Source organism: Drosophila biarmipes, chromosome 3R (assembly GCF_025231255.1).
Source record: "Drosophila biarmipes strain raj3 chromosome 3R, RU_DBia_V1.1, whole genome shotgun sequence".
In the NCBI taxonomy this organism is placed as follows: Eukaryota; Metazoa; Arthropoda; class Insecta; order Diptera; family Drosophilidae; genus Drosophila; species Drosophila biarmipes.
The window spans coordinates 24505209-24530963 of record NC_066616.1 but is presented as its reverse complement, the minus strand read 5'-3'; the positions used below and the strand labels follow the sequence as shown (position 1 = coordinate 24530963).

Genomic DNA, 25755 nt, shown 5'->3' with positions numbered 1-25755 from the left:
TAGTTTAATTTCCAATCAAATGGCATTAACACCTGACAATTTTTATTTTTGATCAAATTTCGAAATTTACAAAAAAGTAAAAATTTGAAAAAATTTTAATTTGTTGGGATCTGCCAAAAAATGACTGCAATAAATAACTCATCTCGTTTGCTGTCCAAAACGGTGCGTCTTGTATCTTTCGTACCATTTTTGGCAAAGTTACACCAAAAAAGTTTTAAAAAAATATCTCTTTTTTGTTAATAAAAGAAGGTCAAAATTTTACTTTAAAAAATTATGTTTTTTGGTCAAAACAAAGAAAGTAGTGATCCAAAAATGGAGTGTCATACCTTGTTGAACTCGTAACGAAATTTTCAATCAATTGGCATTCACACCTAAAAATTTTATTTTTGACCTTTTTTCGCAAAAAAAAAATTCGATGCTAAAGAACTAAGAATTTGCAAAAATTTTTAATTCTAAGAATCAGCTATAAAGTATATGCGATTAATTATTTAGCTTGTTAGCTGTCCAAAATTGTATGGCTTTTATGTTTCTGACCCTTTTCGGCCAAGTTATGCCAAAAAAGGTAAAGGAAAAATGTCAATAAAAGTATTATTATAGACCTTGAACTATCTAGCTATAATGTTGAGCCTTTAACATCCAGTCTTAAGCCGAACAAGTAACTTTTGGTATTTCTAAAAATATTCCCCATTGCAAAATCATTTTCTATTCAATATCTGGCAAATATTCCTGCATTTTAAACAGTTTCCATTGTCTGGGCAAATCCTAATGACGAGCGCAGACCATAACGAGCAAGAGGTCCCTTCAATAATTTGAGGGGAAACCGCCAGCTCGTTACTGCTGCGAATAACTGAGTTGCAGTTGGAGACCGAGTTTCTTTTCGGTCCGAGGGCAGGGGCGAGAGCTTCTGCCAATCGTTAGCTGTTATTGTTATTACACGTAATACAGTTGCCGGTCGTCGGCTGCCGGTTGTACTCACTGTTCTTTTGAAAATCCTGCGATTCCTCGTCCGCCAAAACCGATTTTAGCTGCTGCAGGCAAGTCAACAGGGCCAGCGTCAAGCCGACAGCCCAAATCGTTTTCCCATTGTCCGGGCATCTCGTCCGTGATTTTCGATGTGTGCTGCAGTTGCTGTTGGTGTTGCTGTCGCCGTTGCCGGTTTGCCGTGGCCAATATGTCGTTTGCATTGCTGTTTTTGTGGTGGCTGCTGAATACCAGCTTGTTGGTAATAAAAGCTGCATGGCTGTAGCTGTCATTTTGTTGTGCTTGCGGTGCGTTGTGCCAAACGCGAGGACGTCTCGTCATTTATGTGGCAAACTTCAATTTGACCAGAGTGTCAAAGAAACGCAAGAGTACGAAAAAGTGCAGAAAGGCTGTTCGGAGTGTTGCAGATACGCAGTCGACTGCGGGCCAAGTTGCGTGCGACCTGGCGCCAAAAGAGCACGCGTCTCCTTGTTATGGCCGCTCGGCTATTTCCGCTTCCGCCGTTGGCTTTAATGAAGCGCCAATGTACTCGTGGCCCATAAAAAGGGCATTTCCGCCGGCATTTACGAATGCATGCCCGTGTGACTCAGCTCAGATCAAGTCCATAGCATCGCTTAATGTGCTTTTACATGTTTACTCGCCCCTTTATGGACATGCCTTTTTTTCGGCGGATTGTTGCTGGGAAATCCTGTGAATAGAAAAGCAAATGTGAAGACATGAGTAAGTGCTGATTGTTTTAGGGGAGCTACACAAACAAAACAGGTTCAGAAATGGATTTAAAATAAATGTCCCATCATTAAAAATTGAGGAAATGGAACTTAAATCGTACATATAGTCCAATAAAACTGAAACTTAAATTTAATTTATATTTTTTCATAGGATTTTAAACTTTTTCTTTTAGTGTACTGACAACTCCCTGTCAGAAATATGAAAAGTGCTAATAAAATGTTTACACATTGGGCGTCAGGCAAATGGGGGATCGTAAAGAGCTGGCCGAAAAGGGTGCACTCACAAGTCCGGAAGCCGAATCAAGGAGCCCAAAGGACTGACTCACCCAGGAGTCACTGGAATCCAGGGGGGAGTACACTCCTCGAAATTGGTTGTTTTATGTGGCCATCGCATCGATGAAGTGTGATTAATGGCGCGTTTCAATGTGAGACGCGTAATTAAGGCTGTGGATTTATGTGCTCGACGCCAGCTGAGGCATGACCTTCGCACCCCCATTGCCGCCGCCCCTGCAACTCTCGACTCTCATCTCTTTAACCCCTGGTTGTCGGCCCATAAAATCGAGCCCTCGCCGAGTGCTGCTTTATCACCTAGCCAAATGTTGCCGCTGCGCCCTTTAATTGCGTGTTTGAGCAGCACGAGTGTCGACAATTAAACAACGCATCAAAATTGATAAGCCAAAATACTACAAACACCCCTCCTTTCTACAATTCCGTTGAAAACCGCTCGTGCGTCGGGCTTAGTTGGTCCTCAGCCAAATGGTGGTGCATTAATGGAGTGAAGACGATTCAGGTCGCAGGACCCATTACCTTAACCCAGAAAGCGGCGTGCTCACTTAATTATGCAACATTTTGTATCGGCAACCAAGCGACAACTTGGCTCCTTATTCTGTTCACGTGTGTGTGGGTTGTAGGCTGTTTTTAATGAGCAACTACACACGCACAGTGTACCATACACACAGTTGCGAAATTGAGGAGTGAAAATAAATTATATATAGCTCATGCGAAAAAATGTCATAAATTTTTATGATGCCTTTTGATTAAAAGATAATAACTTGAAATGCTGCCGGTGTGTGTGTTGTTCTCTCTTTGAACAACACCCCCTATTTTTTCAGGCTTTCAGCACTGACAAAAAATATTATATAGGCTGGGGAATTTATCAAAGAATGTTACCAATTATTTATTTAACCCTCCAAACTTTGCTCTTATCATAACCCAAAACCTGTGAAAATATTTAATTTTTTAAAGGATGCTTTCTTCATTGAATGTCAGTGGTTGTTTTCCCTCAGTGCATCCATATTTCATGTTTTCTTTATGCCCTCCTTTCTTGTTACCTGCCCATAAATTAACCTGGCCGAGGACTGAGGCTATTGACAGTCAAACTTTGCTCATTAGTAAATTTCCGACAAGCAACGCATGTTCCTCCGTCTGTCTGCTCCAAGGGGTATGTATTATATCTTATCACGAATGTATACATATATTTGGCCCTATAGAGTCAGCTGCTGTGTCATTGGGTTAGCATATTTTATTGCTGATTAATTAACTGGGCGAAAAGAGGACTCTGAGTCGACTTCTGCTCGACTCCCCAGTTGCATTGTGACGTTCGGGCCTGAACTTTAATGACACCAAGTGGAAGATTTGCTAATTAAAAAAGTTTGCCAATGCGAACACGAAACACGAGAGGGCAAATGAAAGAGATTTTCCCCTGGCCAGAGGGAAAAGTTCAGGCCAGTCGAGGCTGCTGCTGCTGCTGCTGCCAAGTATCGTGTAACTATTGCCAACTAGTGACGCTTAAAGCCCCAGTTAGGCCAAGTTAGGAGGCATTTACCGACAAAGAATTAGTTGTCCAATTTATAAGGAATTGTGTGTCGAAAATAACGCACTTTGGGCCAATCCGAAAGCCGGCTGATCTGATCTGATGGCTATTTTGGCAGTTTGGTATTTTGGTAACTGCCAGCCGCAGGCAGTGGGCATGTCCATTTGCTTATTTGCCTATTGATTGGTTTTGCTGGTCAGGTGCTACTGCCCACGCCCTCGCCCACCTATCGGGCATCAGCCGTCTCTGCAGATTTTAGCCTTGTCAAATTACCACAGCCACTCCATCATCGTTAGGAGCTCAGCCTCACCCACTCGAATTTATCCTGGGCCGCCTGTCCCGCCTGGATGCCTGGATTCCTGTACTCCGTCATCAGGGCTCACAAATTTATGGGCAAATGCTCAACTTTGCCATAAATGTTCATCATAATGTGACACAATTTCCTCAAGATTTAACGCCGCATAAAAACCCAAAGAACACTCGCATATGGTAATAGAGGGGGGTTAAGGATTGAGTGTGGGAATGGTGCTCGAGATGGAATTGGGGAGTGGGTGTGGAAATCCCCCATGCATTGTGCAATCCACATGCTCAATAAAGTCAAAGACGCATAACTCTCGCGCGTAAGCGGGCGTTGGCAGATGGCATAAATTTTGAAATAAAATAAAATAATATAGAGTAAGGAATAAATTCAGCTGCAGTCAGTCAGCGCATGCAGGCGACAGTAGACGCAGTGTGAATTTAACTGACAACCCACCCATCTTATCGGCCAGCTGGGAGCGGGCCCAAAGGCTCCCGCTCCGGCTCCATCCTGCCTCTGCCCTCCGTTCCCGGCCAGTGTGCCACTGTGTGATATATCATAAGCATGCGTCTGACAAGCGTAAGTACCGCCGCTGTCACTGTCACAGGACTAACGGGACCAACAGGGCCAAAAGGAGCGGCAGCAGCGGCAGATGGGGCAGAAGTGGCAGAAGCGCCGCAAGAAGCGCCAACTCCTCGGCGACGACGCGTGTTATTACACCATGCGGCATACTTTTAGCGCCACTCAAAGAACATTTCACTGGCACTGTGAGTATGTGTCAGAGCGTGCACTGGGAGAAATTTACTGCGTATGTTATTAAAAATATTAATTTTAAATTAATATCAAATTAAGAAAATTTTAAGTTTATCAAGTAATCCAATAAACCCTTTTTAATAAATGCGAAATTGAAAGCACTTAAAAGATGTCTAAAAGTATGCTTTACATATATATTCCCACTTTTTAACATAACACATATTTCAAATCATACTTTTAGACACTCTTATGAAGAATTATGAATTCACTTTTTATTTTATTCCCATAACTAAAATTTGTTCTTGTTAACGAAAGCTTTTTATAAAATATGTTCACTTTATTTTAACATACGACCGTTTTTGTAGCATACTTTTTGATACTTTTATAGGAGATTTTAAATCTCTCTTAACTTAAGTCCCCTAATTACCGTTTTTTCAAGTGTTATACAATATCTTTTGTAAATATATTAAATCGGACTAGTTTGAATTCCCATTGTTCTCAATGATTCCCAATAAATTCCCCCATCAGGGCCCTCCTTTTTCTCAGTGTTCCTGTTTGTGTGTATAAATAAAAGTTAAAGAATTATGACAAAAGGAGCCACTAGCGAGTGTCGGAAGCCAAGACAGGGAGCAGCAGCGGTGGCAACAGCGGCAACCTGCCCAGTTTGGCCTGATAATGCGCTTGGCGCTGACTTGGCCGTGACTTGGAGCGTGTGTTGGCCGCGTTGTGTGCGTGCGAGGCGTTTAACATGTCGTATGCGCAATTTGTGAAATATGTGAGAACAGAGCCTGCCAGCATGGGCAATAAGTTCTCCTTCTGGCCCCAAGAGTCGCTATATATATATGCGTGGGTAAGTAAGCAATTAGTTGCCTTTTCAGCTGAAATAAAAGCAAATCGGGTGAGTGGCTGGCAGAGAGGAGCATGGAGGGCAGGATAAGCAAACAGCAGCTCATTAATATCCTTTATGCGTTTATTACATCAGCAGACGGCGTCTTATGAAAAAACATAAATTAATGCACAACATCGTCCGCAAGAGCGGGCAGCAAAAAAATAGCAATTAGGCCGTTGGCAAAAGGCAGTTGGTCGAATCAATCAGACAATTCAATATAATTGTCCTAATTTATTTGCCCCGCTCTAGTGGATGGCCAGCCTCTCGTGCGTTTTAATGCTGGACATGCCGGGTAATTGGCAGAAGACGAAATGCAGCATTCTGTGTAATGAAAATTAAAAATTAATGCTCAAAGGTGGGCGCATGCAAAAATGCTTTAATCAAATCCCAGAGCACGGCTCCTCGGTCAGGGTAAATATTTAATATGATTTTTTTGTGCCTTTTCTCTTTCCATTTTTGTTGCGTGCGAGTGTATGCTTTATTTTTTCACTTGACTCTTCTGTTTAAATAAATATTTGCCGTCGAGGCACTGACCTTTTGGCCTCAATGCGTCCTTTGCATTGATTGAAGTTTTCATTTTTGTGTTCTTTTATATTTTTTATGTTTTCCCCATAGAGATGTTCGCACTCACTGGATTCCAGGCTCCAAGCTCATGTTTGGGCAGTCGGCCAAGGCAAACAAAGGAGCCAGCTCCGTGTACGCAAGCTGCTCGTCGTACATTATGTTTCTATATAAGAATTTATTCATGTGTTTATAGTGGGCACTTCCATTTTTCATTCTTTCATTGAAAGATTACAGTCTTTGATTTTTCCTCTGCTTTTGTGCGGTATTTAAAATGAATTTAAATCAAAAGTGAAGAGGAAACTGCTGCAAGAAGCTCTTAAGAATTATCCCTGTTAAAGAATATGCCAGTCGTATAAAAATAATGTTAGCAACTATGGCAGCTTTTTGATTTTACAACAGCATTTGGGACATTGCCTTAGAAACGAGGTATTAAAATTCAATTTTTTAGGACCAGAACACCTGAAGTTTAATTAAAGCTTCAGAAAACGGGTAGCTCAGGTAGTTACCCACAAAAGGTTCAAAAATACGGACAATGGAGTGAAGGAATTCACTTTATCTCTGTGCTTTCTGCCGCCTTGGGCAATTTTCCTATGGAATCCGGAAATCACAAAGGGAAATTACATAAAAAACTACTCCATTTGACTAATTTAGTGCACGCATATGGCCCCCGGGGAGCGGGTGTGAAAGTTTCCTGGCCAGTCGGCCCCATTCTCCACTTTCTCCCCCTCCTGTGGGCGGCTGTCAGTCACAGGAAAGTGGGGAAAACTCGTCGCCAGCCATGCGGATGTATCCTTATGCGGCTGTGATTCACTCCCCTCGCCTGACAGCTCTATATAAATAAAACAAATGGGTAAACACGCCGGTTGCTTCGGCTGCGGTTGCCACCAAATTTACCTTAAATTTGACAACATGCGCCCGGCTCTCAGGTGCCGCATCTGCGGCAGACTTTCATTTGGGCCATGGCCCCTGAGCTGCCTGAGTTTGGCCCACAGAAGCCCACTCCAAAGGCCCGGCTCATCCGTCAATCAAGGCGGCGATTCCTTATTTATTTATACAGTCCGGGCTGGCTTTAATTTTCTGTTCTCCCACATATTTCCCCCCCAAAAACAGCGTCCAATATTAATGTCGTCGCATTTGTCAGCGACAAAGTTTTTGTGAGTTTTTGCAATTTAAATTAACAGCTGCTACAATTAAATTAAACGTTTTAAATTGCCAAAAATATTTACACGTGTTCTGCAGCAACCCCGAAATTAGAATTTAAATGGAATTTAGTTTGCCAGCAAGCCGCACAGCATTTCCCTTTGAACGCCTTCTAATCCTTCAATTAATAATCTTCAGCTCCCAACTTTTTGCCGAACAACAAGGGCTCGCCCTTTTCCTTTTTTTTTTGGGCCTGGTCGACGAACCCTTTTCGTGGTTGGAATTTTTTGCGAGAAACAATTATTTAACGCTCGCTTCTTGGGCTTTGCATTTTTATATTCCCTTGTTCGCAGAATTAAATATCTAATTTATCAACTTCTGGCATGGCCAATAATTAAATTTCGCTTCAAGGAATGCGGTATCGGTGGGTTGGTCTTAAGTTTAATGTTTCAGAGGAGGAAAAGGGGCAGGCAGATGTCAACTTTAAGATTTCAGTTTGTCACCTGGCTACACAAAAGGCCGTTGGCCTGAGGGGGCGTGACAGGGATCGCTTCATTTTCATTCAAACACATGACGTTTAGCCCACACCCACAACAGATGTCCTTTTGGCCTTGTTTTTGTTAGCTTGTCTCAGCCTTGACTGACTTTGTTTATCTTTCATTATTTATTCTCTTATCGGAAGCCAGCGATAAGGTCGCCGGCAAAAGGCACACATCACACCCACACAGCACATCCAACCATCGCCCATAACTAATTAATTATGCCTTCTTAAAGCGCAGTTTAACTTTCGGCGTATGAGTTGGGTATATAGATACAGCATACGGTGGCAAAACTGGTAGTGCGAGCCGTCCTAATCCACTTAGCCCACTGGGAATCCTCTGGGTGACGGACTGATGAACTGACGGAGGAGGGGATTACCTGGCTGCTGGCCAACCGAACAACTTGCAACTTGTTTTCGTATTAATTAGAAAAATAAACAAAGCGCCAAGCGCTGAGAAATCAAATTAAAAGTAAATTGAGAGCACAAGAAAGGGGGGCCGAGCTGAGAAATCGAGTTGGGGGCCGGGGAGACCCCTTCTCGGAAAAGCCAAAACCAATTATAGACTCTGGCAGGGGTAGCTATCCACCATCTATCTATTTTCCTGGGGGAAAAGCACTGTTCTGCTAGTACATCGAGTGTCTATCCAAGGCGGGGAAAATATTTACTTGGCCATTTAATTAATAGTCATGAATAGCGAATGACACAAAATGCATTTGCATATGGCATTCTAGATTCTGTGTATTCGAAGGAGCGGATTTTTAATTAGCCCGCGGGCCAGAAATAAACCAGAGCTGAACCCCTAGCCAGGGGCAATGGAATCGCAGATTCTTGACATATTGCCAGCAGCTGAGAGGCGGCAAGATGCATGAGTGAAATGGCTGAGGCGTAGCACGTGCCGCATCATGGAAAATAGTTTGCATTTTCCGCCACGCCCCCTCTCCATCACCCCTGGGAAAATGGAGGGGCGTTGGGGTCGGGGGTTCACTTGCGATGGCTGGGTTACCGAGTGGGCTCCCCGGTTATCGGCTACTTAAAATAAACAGTTTAATGTGCAAACTTTCTGGACTGCCTGGCAAGAACAACAAGCAATCAGGCGGCGATATGGAAATCCTCCTCCTCATCCCCATCCGCATCCTCATCTCCAGCCTCTGGAAAGGCCACTCTTCGTGGGGACAAACAAGCCATCCAGCTATGGCCAAAGTTTTTCGGGGGCAATCATTAAAATTCATTTCCTATCGACAGTCAGCAGAGACACACACATGTATTCGTTATAGATGACGCCATTTAGTTTGAATATCTATGGCAGCACATCCACATCCACATCCACATCCCTTGTATCCCCATCTGTATACACATATGAGCTCCTCTCCTTCCACTTTCCACTTTCTCCATTCCACTCACCATGTTTGTGCGCCTTCACAAGTGCCTCCGAGCGATTTGAATGCGGCAATTCCTTTTGAATTGATCCCAAAAGTGACCTTTGATTTTCGATACGATTTCAGTCATTTTCACATGGCCCCGGCTAACAGTCTCCAGCGACCTAGAGAGAACCGCAGGGAGAATCGGGACTAGAACGAGACGGCAGTGCAGGGACAGAAAGAGACGGGCTTAGGCACAACTCAAGTTAGTGAAGCCATTTTGTTTGGGTAGTTTAAGTGCCCGCATTAGTGGCGAATATAAATTTTGTCCGTAGACCCGAAAACAGCGAATGCTGAATGGTCTTTAGAGAATGGCGGAACGGAACCCAGACCGAAATCAAAACCACAACCGAAGCCAAAAACCCGGCGACATCCTCAGTGACAAAAGCGACGAAACGATGGCAAAATCAAACTAAAAGTTCGCCCCATGAAAATCATAATTCAAACGTTGAATCACCACACAGATTTCCCTCTAACCATGTGCGTAAATACAGTTACTGCCAAGAAAATAGCACCAAAGGTAGCTACAGGCTTAGAATATAACAGGTTTTAAGTGGTAAAATGAAGGCAAATACTCTTTAAAGTTTTGATTTATGTAATAATTAAAACTGAGTTATTAGCAATTTTCAGCCTTATAACCTTTTCAACTTCAAAAATGTCTTTAAATTTTCAAGATGGCACTATTGTAATGCCAGAAATATTAGCATAGCCCATATTATTTTGTCTGCAACTGTCTCACCACGAATCTCTTCAGGCCACCAGGCACAAACTCCCCGCCCCCTTCGATTGTTTCGTGTGTATACAATGGCAACTATTGAAAATACGCAAAGCCTCTTTCGGCATGTCCTTGTGCTGCTTCTGTGATTTCGATGCTCCGCCTTTGACCCCCGGAAAATTCCCAAATTGTGCCCCGAATATGGTGGCTGGAGCGGTTGGTAACGGCTCCTCACCCCGAGCCGACGAGCCCCGAAAAATTCCGGCTGAACGGGACGCGTGTGCGTTTTGTTTTATTGCCAGCTAGGAAGCGTTGCCAAGCCGTTTTCCACTGGGTTTGCTTAGGGCAAACACTTTCGCCGCTCCTTTGTTGGCACATTGTGTGCGGGGATAATCGAAGCCATAAATAACAGGCGCGAAAGCTCCGCGTTCTCCGCACTCTACCCCCTTTTTTTGGCATTTTTTCTGCCTTTTTTTGGGATGGGGTGTACGATAACAAAAGTGCCAAAAGTGACAAACAGCAGGCGACCGTCAACGCTGCCGCCATCCATTGGCCAAAGCCAACTCGTTAGTAAATCCAATTTGTGCGTGAATGTCAACAGTTTCGCTGCAGTCACAGTTAGAGTTACTATTACTGCCGCGCCCCCTTTTCCCGCCAGCCGCCCCCCTTTGCGAGTCGCACGGGGGAAAATGCCGGAAAATAGCAACTACCGAACTGGCGGCAAAAATCGCGTGAGTTGACATGTGACCGAGTTTTGGGAACGAGGAGGGATGCGATTCGAGTCGAGCGCTTTTTTAAATCAATTAAAAATTTACATTTCATTCACACAATAAATAATTTGCATAATAACACGGCGTACACAAAAACACTCACGGAGCATCGCATAATTAAACGTTCAATTTATGCACGAGAGGAGAGAGAAAAAAAAAACAGAAAAAATTCCATATGGCTCGCATTTTATAAACAGTTTTTTCAATTAATTACAGCACTCGCTCAAACAAGGCATTTTAAATTCTGGCCAAAATGTAGCTGCTGCACCGGATGGCGCGTGATGCATTAACAATGATTATTGCATACATTTTGGCGCATTTAAAAGCGCACAAATTCATTTGGCGCGTGCTCCTTAAATTAATTTATAACTCTGAGTGCATTAAATCAGCGCTTATAAATGTATCTATACATTAAAGAATTGGGAATTGTGAGTCGCCGAGGCCCTCGGCGGTCGTAGGATTGACACTGCAGTGCTGGCAAACATAAATCGAGACTGTGTCTGTGATAAATTTAGACCCTCCGGCGACAGCAAAAGCCAGACAAAATGTCTTGTCTTGGGAGATATTTCTCCAGAATTTACAAATGCAGTCGGCTCCAAAGGGATTTCTGCGGCATATTCCCCAGGGTTTCCGGAATTCTACGGCGGCCTTTGAAGCCATAGCCTGAGCTCCTGCAGAATGTCCCATTCTAGGGAAAATATTTATACAGAACGCTTTCAAGTGCAAAGACAGCAAACACATTAAAATCAATTTCATTTGCACAATAAAAATACTGACCAGCAGCAGGAATGCCGGCACAGCAGCACGAAATCAGTTCAAGGAAATAGAACAATATTTAAATAAATCAAAATTAGCATCAGCCGCAAAAATGCCTGGGAAGCACAAGCAGCGGCAAAACGAAAAGCACAAAAGTACCAGTATCTACGAGTTACACTGGAGAAAGACATCTGGGTGTGTGCGCCTTGTGAATCGGAGCATGTTTTACATAATACAATTTCCATTTGCCGAAAATAAAACACACGAATACGACTACGACTCGGGCAACGTGCTAAACAGACTCACAGCAGCAGTTCCAAATCCACAAGATGCGGATACACATGTAGATGAATCCGTAGGAGTATCTGGAGATGGGCGATGGGGGGCGCCGTTCGTCATTTTAAATACCAAATATATTTTGATTCCATTTTGGTCAAGGCCCAGGAAGCTGCAGCCTCGTCTTCCTCAATCGGCTTGCGGTTGCCTGGCCACAGTCTGTTCTGTTCTGGCTCAAGTTGACATTGAGTTATGGGCCCTGTTTCCAGGTCCCCTACAGTATCTTTAAATGATTTTCAAATTGTATTGCCCCAGCTAGCAGGCATTATATAACAAATAAGTAAGCCCGAGTGGGAAAAAGAAATGATTTATGTTTATTCCGGCTACCTACGCGCCGCAGACTTTAATAAATACCACAAAAAATGGTCATATTTAATTGCCGGCGGCCAGTTTGGGGGCGGAGAAATGTTAATAAATGTCAAGACTGCTTCCACTCAACTGACAAAATGAGCAACGAGCTTGAAGTTGACACTGACTGTCCACCGCAGACAACGTCATCAGCGCGGAGAATAAAATAAGATAACCCAGCAAGGGGGTGGCGATGCGGGCCTGGGTCCGGGTCCGGGTCCGGATCCGGACTTTCTTTTTCGCCCCGCCATAATTTGACATAATTTATGAGTTTTCAATTTATCATCTCTGGGGATGCCATGGTACGGCATGGTATGGTGCGGTGGCTGCACTTGCATCCGCAACTCGGCTCGCATTTTGGCCTGTCAAAGCCAAAGCCCGTTCCGAAATGTCAAATGTCAATGCTGATTGTGGGATTTCGAGAGCCGAAATTGCATGTGAGGCACACATGTTCTGGCTCCCACATCGCATTAGCCCGGCCGTCTGAGCCTGCTCCGCTGATCTCTGTGGGAAGAGGTCCCCCTTTTCCCGGGCCCCCGAAGCGGAGCGACCCCCTTTCGCCACGCCCATAAAATATTGCCACTTGTCATCGATGAAGCGCCGTCCGTCGCGCATGTTGTTCTTGTCATTAAAGTCGTAAGCACTGTCACGTAGCTGTCAATTTACAAAAATCGCATTAGCCAGAAGAAGAGTCTACATGCTGGGGGCACAAATTCGGCAAAGTACTTGCTCGTGCAGAGAAACAAAATATATTTAAAATGTAAACGAACAAAAATGCCACATTATGTTCATGCCTGAGCTCTGGCTTTCTCGGAATTTGTTAGGGTAAAAATGTAAGAACCAGAGAAATAGTATAATTCACAGTACAAAAATGCAAGCATCAAAAAATTAAATACCAATGAAATTATTTGTTTAATATGTTTAGGTTGTAAGAGTTCTGAAAACACTTAAGAACGCGTCTGAAAGTAGGCTTCAAATATTACAATAGCACATATAATAATATAATATAATATAATAAGTATAAAAATGAAATTAATCGCAATGCTACAAACTGAAATACGAAATAACGTTAAAGATTATTAAACTAATCTCTAAAACCTCTCATTTTTAATAACTTTATTATACCTCTTTTGCTAAAACCCTAGAGTTTTGAAATCACAAACAAAATAGGACTTAGGTATGAGGACACTACTAATCCCCAAGTCTTTTAGAGGCAAGACATTTCATATCTTACTTATAGATACCTTTCTTCCAAATGAGTTTCAAGTCCCTAGAGATTTCAGTACCCATTTATTTTTCCCAGTGCACCCATGTGCTTATTATGTGCTAGATGGTATGCATTATGTATGTGCATATTTATGACAACTGTCGCTCCAGCTACTTGACTGTCTCCCACATCATTGGGAATTTAGGGCCGGAGATTACGATTACCGAGTCGTAAAACCCGACACTCGACTGCCTGTACGGGTAAGTTGGCCGGGCAGATAAGAGGGCTCAGAAGGCGGGCACTTGGCGGGCTGCACATAATTAGCGGTGGCCACTTAACTAGCACCGGCTTTTCGCCCCACCCATCCAACGCGCCACCCACCAGGCTAAATGTCGCCGTAAATTTGCATTTTTAAGACGCATAAAAAGGACTTAGCAGGGGGGCAGCCGAAAAAATGCCCGGCTCCAAAGGTAACAAAATGCAAAACATGCGCAACAGGAAACTGGAGCGCCAGAATCGCCGCAGGACTTAAATGCTTTTAAGCTGCTGAAAAGACGGCGCGAAGTTGGCAGTCTAATGAAACAGGGAAAAGCGGTTGAGCAATTGTCGGGGCCAAAACACCGGCGACATGTGCATTTCAATGGATTTCCCAACACTTCAGCCACACGTTAAACGGCTTTTCAAGTGCCTCGCCCTGCAACGCAATTGAAAGCAAAATCAATTACAACAAAAAAGCAGGGCCTGAAAAGCATTTTAACGACAGCATTCAGAGCTCGCGCGAGCGGCTTTCATTCAATCATTTACATAAAATTTTATTTAACAAGCGAATTCCAAAGGCTTTCATTTTTAATGCGGCCCCCCGGATGCCCGCCCAGGACTCTCTTCTCGAGTCCCCAGCGATTCCTGCCACAATCCGGGGCAGGAATACAGGGAAACAGGAAACCAGGATAGCAGGCTCATGTGTGTGAGTGCGTTTAATGCCTGTATGCATACGCCATGAAACTTCATTATGAGAGAGAGCTTCAATAATTCTGCAAATAAAATGCCAGTCGAAGGCAAATTGAAGGCCCCGAGTTGGCAGTGGGCCGAGCCAAATATTAGCATACTTCGCAAGGCGCAGTCAAAGTTTGTTTGCCGAAACAAATTAACCTTGAATATGCCACATAGAGCGGCCCTGTCAAAACGAGGCTGAGCTGGCGAAATTATGCAAATAAGCTGGGGCGCACAACAACAATGGATGTCTCCGATAAGGCCGGTGCTATCCTCGGAAAACATCTCTCTGTCTGTCCCGAACAACCGACTGACTAACTGGCTGGCTGACTGTCGTCCTGTGGTTTTGGCTGCTGGAAAATTTATTAATTTTAAGCAGCAGACTTTGACGTCAGCCCCGGCTAGCTGATAAGCAGCCACACGCTTGACAAAATCAATAATGGCAATACTGCTCTTGTTTCAGGCTCGCTGTCCTGTGTTCTGTGTGCTGCTGCTGTTCCTGTTGGTATTTGCATGATTAATGAAGCCACGTAATTGATTACACGGCCACGCCCAGGCCGGGCTCAAAAAAAAAAAAAAAGGAGCGGAAGAAACAAAGGCAAGCCAAAGGCAATGGCAGCTCGAACTTTCGCATGATTTTGTATCATCGAAAGCAGCAGCAAGGCATACAGCTGATTGATGCGTCTGTGGTCGGGACAAAGGCACCCACAATTCACATCCACGTCCCCAATACCCCATCCACATTTCGCCCGACTTCACCGAGCTGCTCCATTCTGCAGACCCATTTTCATCTCGATCTCCAGCATCATAATGCGGCCACGCACGTGCGTGTGGCACATGACTACACAGGAAGAATGGACCCTCAAACCCCTAGGGTCACTAATCAAACTGGTTTCTTACATTTCTAAAATGGCATGTTGTTAAAGGTTTTTATTGATATTTCGATGACAGGTAATTGTCAGAGAGACCTAAGCTAAACTTTTTACCGGGTCATTAAATCAGCAATCTTAGGAAACACTTTTAAAAGAATGAAAATATCACTTAAAATCATTTCGGCAGGTGTGCAGAAGTACGCAACCTGTTATGGTATGTCATGGCTTGCTTTTACCCAAAGGTGTCTAAAAGTATGCAATATTTACATTTAAAGTTTTTTTTTTTTTAATTTAATTAACATCTTTATTTAATATAATCCAGGAACAGATCTAATTAAAGCCTTTAACCTAAATGTTTTCTTAAGTAAATAATCTCTTAATTATAAATTATAATTAGTTTTCAACTTGGTATATAGGAGTAGATCAAATTACGACTAGTTTCTTTTTTTTTATTTAATTAACATCTTTATTTAATATAATCCAGGAACAGATCTAATTAAAGCCTTTAACCTAAATGTTTTCTTAAGTAAATAATCTCTTAATTATAAATTATAATTAGTTTTCAACTTGGTATATAGGAGTAGATCAAATTACGACTAGTTTCAAGTAAATAATATATTCATATTAGTCTCTTAGGAGCAGCCCAAAATGTCTTCTTTTGAGCCTGCGAATTGGGATAGCCCCCTGTAATCTCCGGGCTAGACGATTACGGTGGGCAGTTAGACGGTCGTTGTACCTGCTTGAGAAGAACGATATTTGGTCTTCAACAAGACTCAGGTTTAGGTCATTGTGAAGCGTTTGGCCGCTAACGAACCACTCACAGCCAGTGATTTGTCTTAATGTTTTGTTCTGGACGGTTTGGAAACGTTTTCGGTGGGACGCAGCCGCCACTCCCCAAATTTGGATTCCATATCTCCAAGTTGGTGCGATGATTTGTTGATAAATGTGCCGCTTGCATCTTAGAGATAGTTTGCTTTTCTTGTTTAGCATCCAGAATAATTGGTTCCGCTTTAGGTTGCACATTTTGACGACTCTGGCAATATGTTCTCGGAAGGTTAGGCGTTTGTCCAGTGTGAGGCCTAGGTATTTCGCCTTAGTCGCTTGCTCTATGTCCACATTATTAATGTGGACCACCGGAGCATTTAAAGTTTACTATTGCAAGCTTTTACCTAGAGGTGTACAAAAGTATGCAATATTCATATTCAAACTATATGATTGCATACTTTTCGACACTTTTCTATAAGATTTAAAAGTCCCTCTACGAAATTGTGAAATATATTTGAATACAAAATTGTATCTCAACCTAGAAACTATTTAGTAAAAGGACTAGTTTTGGCGCAGCTTTTTTATTGTGTACCCGGCTGATCCGATGCCCTGTTCGAGCCATGTCAAAAGGACATGGGGAGTGGAGGAGCCATGGCTGGCTGTCATTGACTGCGGATTGGCGTTGTCAACGATGCAGCGAGCTTGATGACAAAGATGATGATGCAGCCGCTTTCAAAAGCTGCAGCAGACAACCAGAGGGGCGTTTGGGTGGTTTTGGGGCGGATGTCGGGCGTTCTCATGGCTGGTTATTTATGCGTAATTTCTATGCACACACGCAGAGGCTCTTCGGCTCATCGTCCTGGCATCCTGGCGAGGGAATGGTGCTGGTTGATGGGTTTGGGTATGGAGATGGAGATGGGCACCCTGGCTGGCGGCCACTTCAGTTCCAGTCCCCAGCTCATGGCCCCACCCAAGTGGTTAGCTTTGGCTTTGTTGGCCCGCCTTCGCCGACTCCACTGCCTTTTCCTGGTCGGAGCTTTAAGGCCCTGCTGCTCGTACGGGCGCACAATCATCAATCAAAATCAAAAGCCAAAGTACTTTTGACATTAATTTATTCAAAGGGGATACAAGCACTTTCCAAGCTGCACAAACGCACCGCAGACGGGGGGGAGGGGTGCTTCACTCTCACTCTATCTGCAATTATGACCACTTGGCCATAATAGTTATTTAATTTCGAATCGATGGCATGCAAATTCCTCTTCATATTTGGCAAAAGTAAAAATATTCTAATTAATATTTATGAACGCGGCGACGACGCGCTTTGCATAAATCAAAAGCATTTGAATAATAAATACGAATTATGCATTTAATTAAGATCTGCCGCAAAAATCCACACTCGATGGCTGGTGAGTGGGGTAAACAAAAATTCAGAGTTTTCATTTCCATTTTTTGCTTTCTTTTTTGGAGATGGAAATGGCGGGGATCTGCATGTGTGTGTTTGTTCTTTTTTAGGGGGCTAGCGAGATTTTGATTTCCTCAGCTTGCATCAGTCAAAGCGAGGCGGGCGACAGTCGAACAAAAAACCAAATCGAACCAGCGCCTGGCGTTTTCAATCTAAATGCAAATGCTTGCGGTGTGCTTTTTGTTTCATTCTTGAGCCGCGACAACAGCAGCAGCAGCAGCAGCAGGAACAGCAGCAACACCCACAGCAGCAACATCTACAGCAGCAGCAGCAGCAGCAACAGCAATTCAGGTGAAATCGCAACACAGAAAGCCAATTAAGCGACTCAGACATTAATCGAAGCTCGTTGCAGATATCGCGATGGGGCATTGGGGAGGATCCTATAAAAAAAGCAAGGTAAGGCAATTCGCCGTGCTTAATGCGGGAATCGCATTTGGTCAACAGCATTCCGCAACGTGGCCATTGTCCTTTTTGCAAGGATTGCTCCACACAGCGTTTTTTGGGGGAATTTTATCGTATTTTTACTAGTCATTTTTTAAGTGGTTTTAAAGGGTTATTTAAGTCATTTTAAACGGGAAAATATTTCATAGAATTTTTTCACAAATTTACCAACATGGACTTACATTTTTATATATTTATTTATTGGCGCTCTGTTTAAGGATGCGATTTATAGCCGTTCTTCAGAACAGATCTACTAATTTGTTCGAGGAAACTCAATTAAAATCGCATGTCACTGAACTCTTAACCCTTTAAAATTCTTTTTTTTATAACATATGTATACTTTTCCCATTCTTCTTTCGATTCTTTTCAAATATGTTTGGTACATTTTGATAAAATCCTACTATTTATTTTTAAAGTTACATGCCTTTTTAAGTACTAGAAATGGTCCTGAATTATTAAAAGACAATCCCCAATTATTCCCCCATTGGCTTTCAATTTCGTTCGGTGTACTCCATTGGCAGACAGCAGTGCAACTAGATGGCCATGTTAATACCTATTTCCAATTCAATTGGAAATGCTCATGCTGGCTCCATAGCTGCTATTGCATTAAGGGCCAATAAAAATTTACAAGCGAGCTACACCTACACGAGAATTTTCCGCCTGGGAGGGAGGGATTTTCCTCTGCTTAAGTGTGTTTGACATGAGATAAGCTCGTTTTTCCCGGCTCGCTTCATTTGCTTCGCTTGCTGGCTAAATTGATAAATTATGGCGGAGCCAGAGACTAGGAATTGCCGGCAATTAGCTGGGCAGAAAAACACAATTAGCATTATGTGATAAGAGGTGCACAACATTATAACACATCTGTCTGGGCAATCTAGAGAAACGAGGCACTTGAGTGTGTAGGGTTAAGGAATGCCATCTGCAATTGAGACGTGTAAGGTCAACGAAAGTCTGCAGGCTCTGGAATTCGTAAGCCATCAAAATGGATGCGTATGCAAATCGGGGCATTAGAATTACAAATATCCAGAGAGCGATTCGACACAAGGGCGACGATTCCTCGAAAGCCGCGACGTGACGACACGCAAATAAAATCGAAGCCTACTCTGCTGGAAGGCAGATTCACAGCCGGCAAATAGATACAATGTAAATAAGCAAAGTCGGGGGCAAAATACATAAATCAGCACGGGGACAAAATGTGAAATGAAATGCAAACAGTGGCGAAAACCAAGATGCGGAAGCATAATTGAACTCGGTGAGAGCGGAGGATCTTCTCCAGACACTGCCGCACTCATTAAAGCCAAATGCAATTTACGCCGATAATTTGCAATAATTTGCATACTACGTGCGGATGCAGGCAGCCCGATTTTCCGCTGCACCTGGAACACCATATCAGCAGCTTTGCCACCCACTCCGCGGCATTTTCGCCGCGATTTTCACCCACCCACGTGGCACTCTACGTGCTCGAGCTTTTTAATTGCACGGCTTAGCCGCCTCGGCGTTGGCATTTTGTAAATTTTCGTTAATTGGAAAATGTGCCAGGATTCATTTTCATCTATTTCCCAAATGCCCCGAACGCCACGCGTGATCCCGAGCAGCGGCCGGGCTCAAAGAGGATTTATTTTATTCCCGGCTTAATGAAATTTCCCAATGGTTTGCGCTGCAGCAGTCTCTTCATTATGCACAAGTCGCTCGATGAGCATTTTCCTCTAGCTGCCCCGCCTGATGGTTCCATATTTACCCATAATATTTAGTCTGGCGAAAGGATTTATTATGCATAAAATTGCAGCAGAAAGTCAAATAAAATATGTATTGAAAGTTTTATTGTTCGGCAGCGCAGTGAATGCCGTTTTCCCTTTTTGCAATTCCCCTCGAAATATTTGCACATGGCACACATTTCATGTGCTTGTGCCGCTCCCGGCATTTTTGTTTAAAAATTGAATTCTTTTTTATGCATTTACCTAAATTTCGTTTTTTGTTGCTGGCAAACTTTATGTACGCAATTTTTTTCATCGCCCCGTTTCGCTTTGCGCCCGCCTTTGTTCATATTTTCAACTCTGTGCGGGTGTTTTTCGGGTTTTATATTTGCCCTCGTGTGTTCTGCCGGATTTCTATTTGCTTTAATAGACCGAACTCTGGACAGGCCAGCGTATATGGCATATATGGTGTATATGGTGCATACACAAACGTGCCGACACTGGCTCAGGATCGGGATCCTGGAGAACAGAGTGGCACGCTGGCTTTGCAAATTTCCTGCGGCGCTGGCGTTTATACATATGAGAGCTTACTGCACCTCCTCTGTGGGGTGGGGCAGAAGGCGGTGCCTAGTGGATTTTGTGATTTGCTTTTTATGTGTGCCATATGGGCCACATGGACCTCTACCTACGAACACCCTCGGAACGGGGCCACGCACATGGGCCCTTGTTTTGGCCGTAAGGCGCCAAGAGGCGCTTAGCGCAATTCATGCAAAGATTTGACCGGGTTGTTGCCAAGGTTGCCGTTCCAAAAAATAAGTGATGGTAGAATAATGCTCGGTAAGTGAAGAGGAAAAAGTGGGTTTTATGCCGCTTCTGGTTAAAGGAATTACGAGGGAACCTTAGTTGGAATATCTTATTTATCATCCTTTGGGAAAGCATTAGCTTTGAGAAGCATTAGGAAAGCATTAAAAGGAATAAATTGATAGGACTATAATCATGGTCTACTTCTTAACTAATATTATTAATATTTTAGAACATCTTATAACTTTCTATTGCTTTAAATCGTATAAAGAATAAATATAAAGGGTAGCTATTAACACCAAAAATTAACTTACATTGGGTTTAATAATGTTCCTTAAGTACATTAATTCAAAATGTAGTTTGACAATAAAAATTAAAACAAAGCTAGTGGTAAACAGAGACATTAATAACTTTTTCTGTGCCACCTTTCCCATGCCTTGCCCAGTCTAATTTGTTTTTCTCCCAGAAAACAGCCATAATAATCACCGCATAAATCTCGGTTCTCAAGCATCTTTCCCGAGAAGTGACCATCGAAACAGCAGCCCACTCAGACATGAAAATTTGAAAGGCAAACAAATCTGTCCCACAGGCAAACCCACGCAGGCTCTTTGGTCGTCCGATGGCTGGCCGGGATCTAGATGGAATGGCACTGCGAATCGAGCCGGAGCTGTAAGCCCGGACTTACAGCTACAAGTCGGGGGTAGGAGGCTGAGGAGGGACCAACTCACCCCGAGGTTCTGGGTCCTGCGTCCGCTTTGCTAATCCAAACAAGCCGAGGAACTTTCAAGGCCTTCCAACTCGGCAACTGGTAAGTTTAATTTATGTTTTTGCTTGGCCAACAGAGAGGGCAAAACTTTTGCCGCCCCCGGCTATTGTTCCAATGCACTGACCCGTATTCGCTCCGAGGAGATAGATGTCTGCATAAGCAATTTGTATCTTGCGGATGCTCGCATGCACTTTCACTTCGCTCCGCCCAGACGACGACAATTGTGATAAATTATGTGCCACGCGACCGATAGGATTCGGATTGGATTTCGCTGCAGGAGGGGCTGGTCTATATGGCCGACGAACTGTTGCGCCCACTCTGCCTGAAAGCACTCACTCCCGCACAATGTATCTGCATCTGTGTGTCCGAACTGACCGCCGCAAATGAAACCGCAGTGTGTTATTGTGTCATTAATTTCGCTGCTCTCCTTGCACGATGCTGCTGCTTTTTTGGCGCTCAAAGTGCGAAAACTCAGTGGAATTAATTGATGAGCTGCACGCAACTGGAGTGGCGATGGCAAATCGTTAATGAGCCAGCGTGACGCGTTCACATTTCCATACGATTTACTCGGGTCTATCAGCTCGCAGCACTTTCCGATTTCCCGATTTCCCGCAATTCACTTTTCAGTTTTGTTGTTATTACTTTTCCCGCACACTTGGACTTGTTTTCCGCTTTCGGCTGTTATGCTGCCCGTAATCCGCTTTTGCCCTAAATTTCAATTTCAATTCCTTTTCGAGGGTTTTTTTCGCACTGCAGATTTGGGGGCTTCCCCTGTTCCCCAGTTCTTTTCGAGTGTTTTGATAACTGGAGTGTACTAGTATTTTTTTCCGGCACGTTGTCTGTTTTTTTCTGCTTAGTGGGCGGAAGGGGCGCGGCACACGCAAACCTGACGGATGCGCAGCATTCGAGAGTCACGCACCGCCTGCTCTTTTATTTTCCCCCTTAATTAGCCACATAAATTGCAAGTTGGCCGGGTGGAAAAAATTAAAAACACTTTGTCTAGAGGGGAAATGCGGATCCCTGCAGAGATCCGTCAGGAATTATGTAGATATATTGGGTGTAGTATCTCGTAGAGCGCCACCCGCACGACGAACCAAACGCTGTGAGCCACGGATAAGAACTAAACAACAATCGCAGCTGCCGCCGCTCGGCTGCTGCTGCTGCTGCTGCCTGTTGTTGCTGCTGTTGCCGCCGTCGCTGGTGTTGCTGCCGCTCGTGGCTGGTGTTGCTGCGGGGTAGCAACACTTGCCGCACATCATTCACACTTTTTCACTTCGGCCAGGGACGAGGTTCGTGTCCTCTGGTCACGAGTATCGGGGCTCTCTCTCTCTCTGTGTGCTGGAGTCCAACTCGCCGCTCTCGTGTTGCATGTTGCTCGTGTGCCGCACGGCAGCAACATGCGACGTGACCTTTGGCAACTGGTCGAGTGTTGTTTTGGCCGCGCTTGCAGCCAATTAATGGGCCACTCGCCATGTGATTTATTGGCACCTCTCATAAATCCCCCGACGATTTGGCCGCTTCCTGGATAGGCAGCACACAAAAAGCACATGCATAATTTCCATAAATCTTTTATGGCTGCGTGTAAAAAGTTTCGGCCTTTTCGCCCAATTATGCGCCCCGAAACTAGGCACTAATTTGACAGCAAAGTGGCCGGGAGCGCCCTATCCCTCCCCCCTGGGGTCAGGCGGGGTCAGCTGGGGGCTCAACTCCGGGCTCAACTATGGCCTCTCCCGGCACTCGAGTCGTGTCCATAACATAACTAACCCCGTAATTGAGTTGTCCCCATGAAGGAGCTTTTGTTGTCGTCGTCCTGGCGAAGGATTATCAATGGCCTGCGAGCATTTACTATGCTGCCTGCCGATTACGTCGCTCGAATTGCTTAATTTACCTAGGCTGTCGTAAGCCGTGGGGGTCATGATGCATTTCCATTAAGCCATTATTGGCAGGCTGGCTGTCAAGGTAGCTCTGTCATAGTTGAACTGAGATTATTGTTATAGTGATATATTCAGCAAAATTGGTTCATAAGTGTCATGCAAAAGTGTAAATGACTTTTGGAATGTTTGCAAAATTACTGAAGGATATTTTAAGGTTTTTAAATTATTTAAATGTTGTGTAAACACATCTAAAGTTATTACTATAACATCGAAATTAATGACCTAGAGTCATGATCATTTTTTATTAATCCATCCTTATTACTTAAAAACCTTCTTAAATAAGCAAAGATTTATTTTTATTTTTATTTTCTTTCGTATTTTTCTAGCAACATGACATTGTCAACAAATTTTTCAGCAGCAAAAAGGAACATGTTGCTTATCTAATCTTTGCAACATGTCTTTTGTTGCTAGCAACATGGTAAGAAACATGCAGCTTTCGTTAAGTGTTGCAGAACAAAGTAGATGGCAGCATTAGTTGCTGAACAACTTTAAAAATTTTGGTAAATGATTAGAACTAAATAAAAATCTTTTGGATTTAAAAAAATGGAATTTAAATTATTTAAAGTGAATAAATTCTTAGGGTAAATATTTTTAGTTTTAGAGCAAATACAATACAATTTCATGAAAATGTTTAATACTCAGCAAAATGCTTTTAGATTAAACAAATTTAACAGAACCTATGAAGGTTGAGTAAATATGTAATAAATAAATTTATGGGTAATAATATATTTTATTTTAAGCAACAGCATTCCGCTGAGAGATACAAAATATTCTCATCAATTGCAAGATTAAATGTAAAATGAGATGTTTTCTAAGCTTGAATTTAGTTTAAATACATAAAACTATCTTCAACTATGATATTTTATTGAAAATAGAGCCTTTTTCTTGGAGTTGCAATACCTAACACATTTTTATTCGCTGTTGTTAAATGGGAACAGATTGTCGCAGGGTAATGCAGTAGCAGTAGCAGTTGCAGTTGTTGGCGAGCTGTTGCACCTCTAAGCTGCTCCGCCCCCGTCTCCCCACGGGGCACTTCGATGGCGCGGAGGCCTCCGCTTTTCCCGGGGCATTAGCCTTTTATGCCCCGATGTTGACGTGCATGTGGCAGCTGCTCGCCCGCGGCAACCTTCACACCTATGCACATCACATGGCGCACTCGCATTGTATGGCCACTTCCACTTGAGCGCCGCAGAGGCAACACAGAAAAAAGGAAAGAAATGCCGGGAAGAAAAGCGCAAATAGGATCAAGGATAACAAGGGCATAACAAATGCAATGCGGCCGAGTGGCAAGGGGGCATTGCAAATGCTTTTAAAGCAATGCTTGATGCCAGCTGATTGAGTGGCAAATGGGCTTTCAGCGCGGAGAGGGAGTTTCCAGTGGCCCTCAGTGGCTAATTGGGGCGCGGCCTCATACTAATTTCTTCTTTGACACACTTACCCATAAAGTAAAAAACACACGTTTATTATAACCTAAAATCATTATCATTCATACATCTGTAGTGACCTTAAAACAGTTACTAAAACTCTTTTTCATACTAACTAAAAATAATTTTCCTATTTTTTTGTACCTTTTGATTCTAGTTAGCAAAAAATGGAATTGAATATATTATTTAATAATTTTTTTAATCTCTTAGTTACAATATACTTCTAAGCGTTTGAACCTTTATCTACTCTATATATCTTAAACCTCTCCCAAATGAGCCACCGAGCTTGGCCAAATTAAATTTCAGCCAATTAATCATCATTTAGGATATTTCTTTTCGGTGTGGCGATGACATTTGTGCATTTGTCTTGATGTTGCAGTGGAAATTTGTTTGCCGGGTGAAAAAACTTTGCTTATTTCATTTTAATTGCTTCACAGTCGCAGGACTTGGCTCACACACACACTCGCAGGGAGAAAGGAAGGCACACAAACACAGTAAAATGTGGTTGTTGCCACACAACCTTTGTGGCTGTGTGGGAGTGTGTGTGTGTGTGTGTGCTCATTAAAAAGCGAGGCAGCTACGCAGAAAAGCGACATTTGCATAAAGTGCCAGTGTGTGTGCGTCCCGAAAGCTGGAAAAGCGTGCCACTGACACACAACTGTCACTCACACGCACTCAGCACACACACACACACAGAGCCGCAGACAGGACTCGCAGGACTCCCCCTCCACAGACAAAGCCAAGTCAAAACTTGCGAATTTTAATGCATCACAAGATTTCAACAACTTCCTATGTCTCACAATCCGAAAAATCATCACCAGCAGGCTCGCCGCTTGACGCTGCAAATAAAGAAAATCTCCAGCTGTCACGTCACGTGCTGCCAAAGGAAAAGCCACCCGTTTCCCCGACCCACCCGCCACTTGGCTGGGGAATCTCAGTCGAGGGCGGCTCATTAAAAGTGGCTGCCGTTCTGGCCCCGGGGCAGCCTGCCTTTTCTGGTCTAATGAAGTTTCCCCCTAAAAGGGTGGTGGGGCCAAGACCCCTCTATTTTCTACATTTTCACTACTGCCCCTAAACTGTCGCTTCCTTTTTTACGCACCGAAACTGGGCAAATGATTGACAGCTGGACATTGTGGCTGAGTGAATAACTCACAGACGACAGGCTTGATTTATGGGGGCGTGTTTGGCTTTGGCGCTCAATTAAAACGGAACCGAACGGTTCTGAACGGATCGGAACCCAAGTCAAAAGTCACCCAGGGACAGGAGAGACCAGCCCATCGATGGATTAACACATCTCCCGGGGCATCATCTCTCCAGCCAGGCGACAACCCTCATGGCAAGGTCTCCGG

General features: G+C 43.6%; 2 protein-coding genes across 7 annotated transcripts in view; both read right to left on the bottom strand.

The window, feature by feature from the left end:
* Positions 1-22147, bottom strand: part of LOC108024631 (hemicentin-1) — an 84426-nt gene extending 62279 nt beyond the window's left edge. For all 6 annotated transcript variants that reach the window (XR_007764483.1, XM_050888351.1, XM_044092969.2 and 3 more), the window contains exons 1-2: positions 21011-22147; positions 977-1669 (exon numbers count right to left, since the gene is read on the bottom strand). Coding sequence is in view for 5 of the 6 variants with exons in the window: in XM_050888351.1 (XP_050744308.1) it covers positions 977-1253 (277 nt within the window). In the remaining variant the exon portion in view is untranslated. The remainder of the gene's footprint in view (positions 1-976; positions 1670-21010) is intronic.
* A 1833-nt stretch (positions 22148-23980) lies between these two features.
* Positions 23981-25537, bottom strand: LOC108024299 (uncharacterized). Its single transcript, XM_017094200.1, is given in 3 exon segments — positions 23981-24127; positions 24130-24160; positions 25506-25537. Coding segments are annotated over 3 exon segments (210 nt in total).
* Positions 25538-25755: the final 218 nt, after the last annotated feature.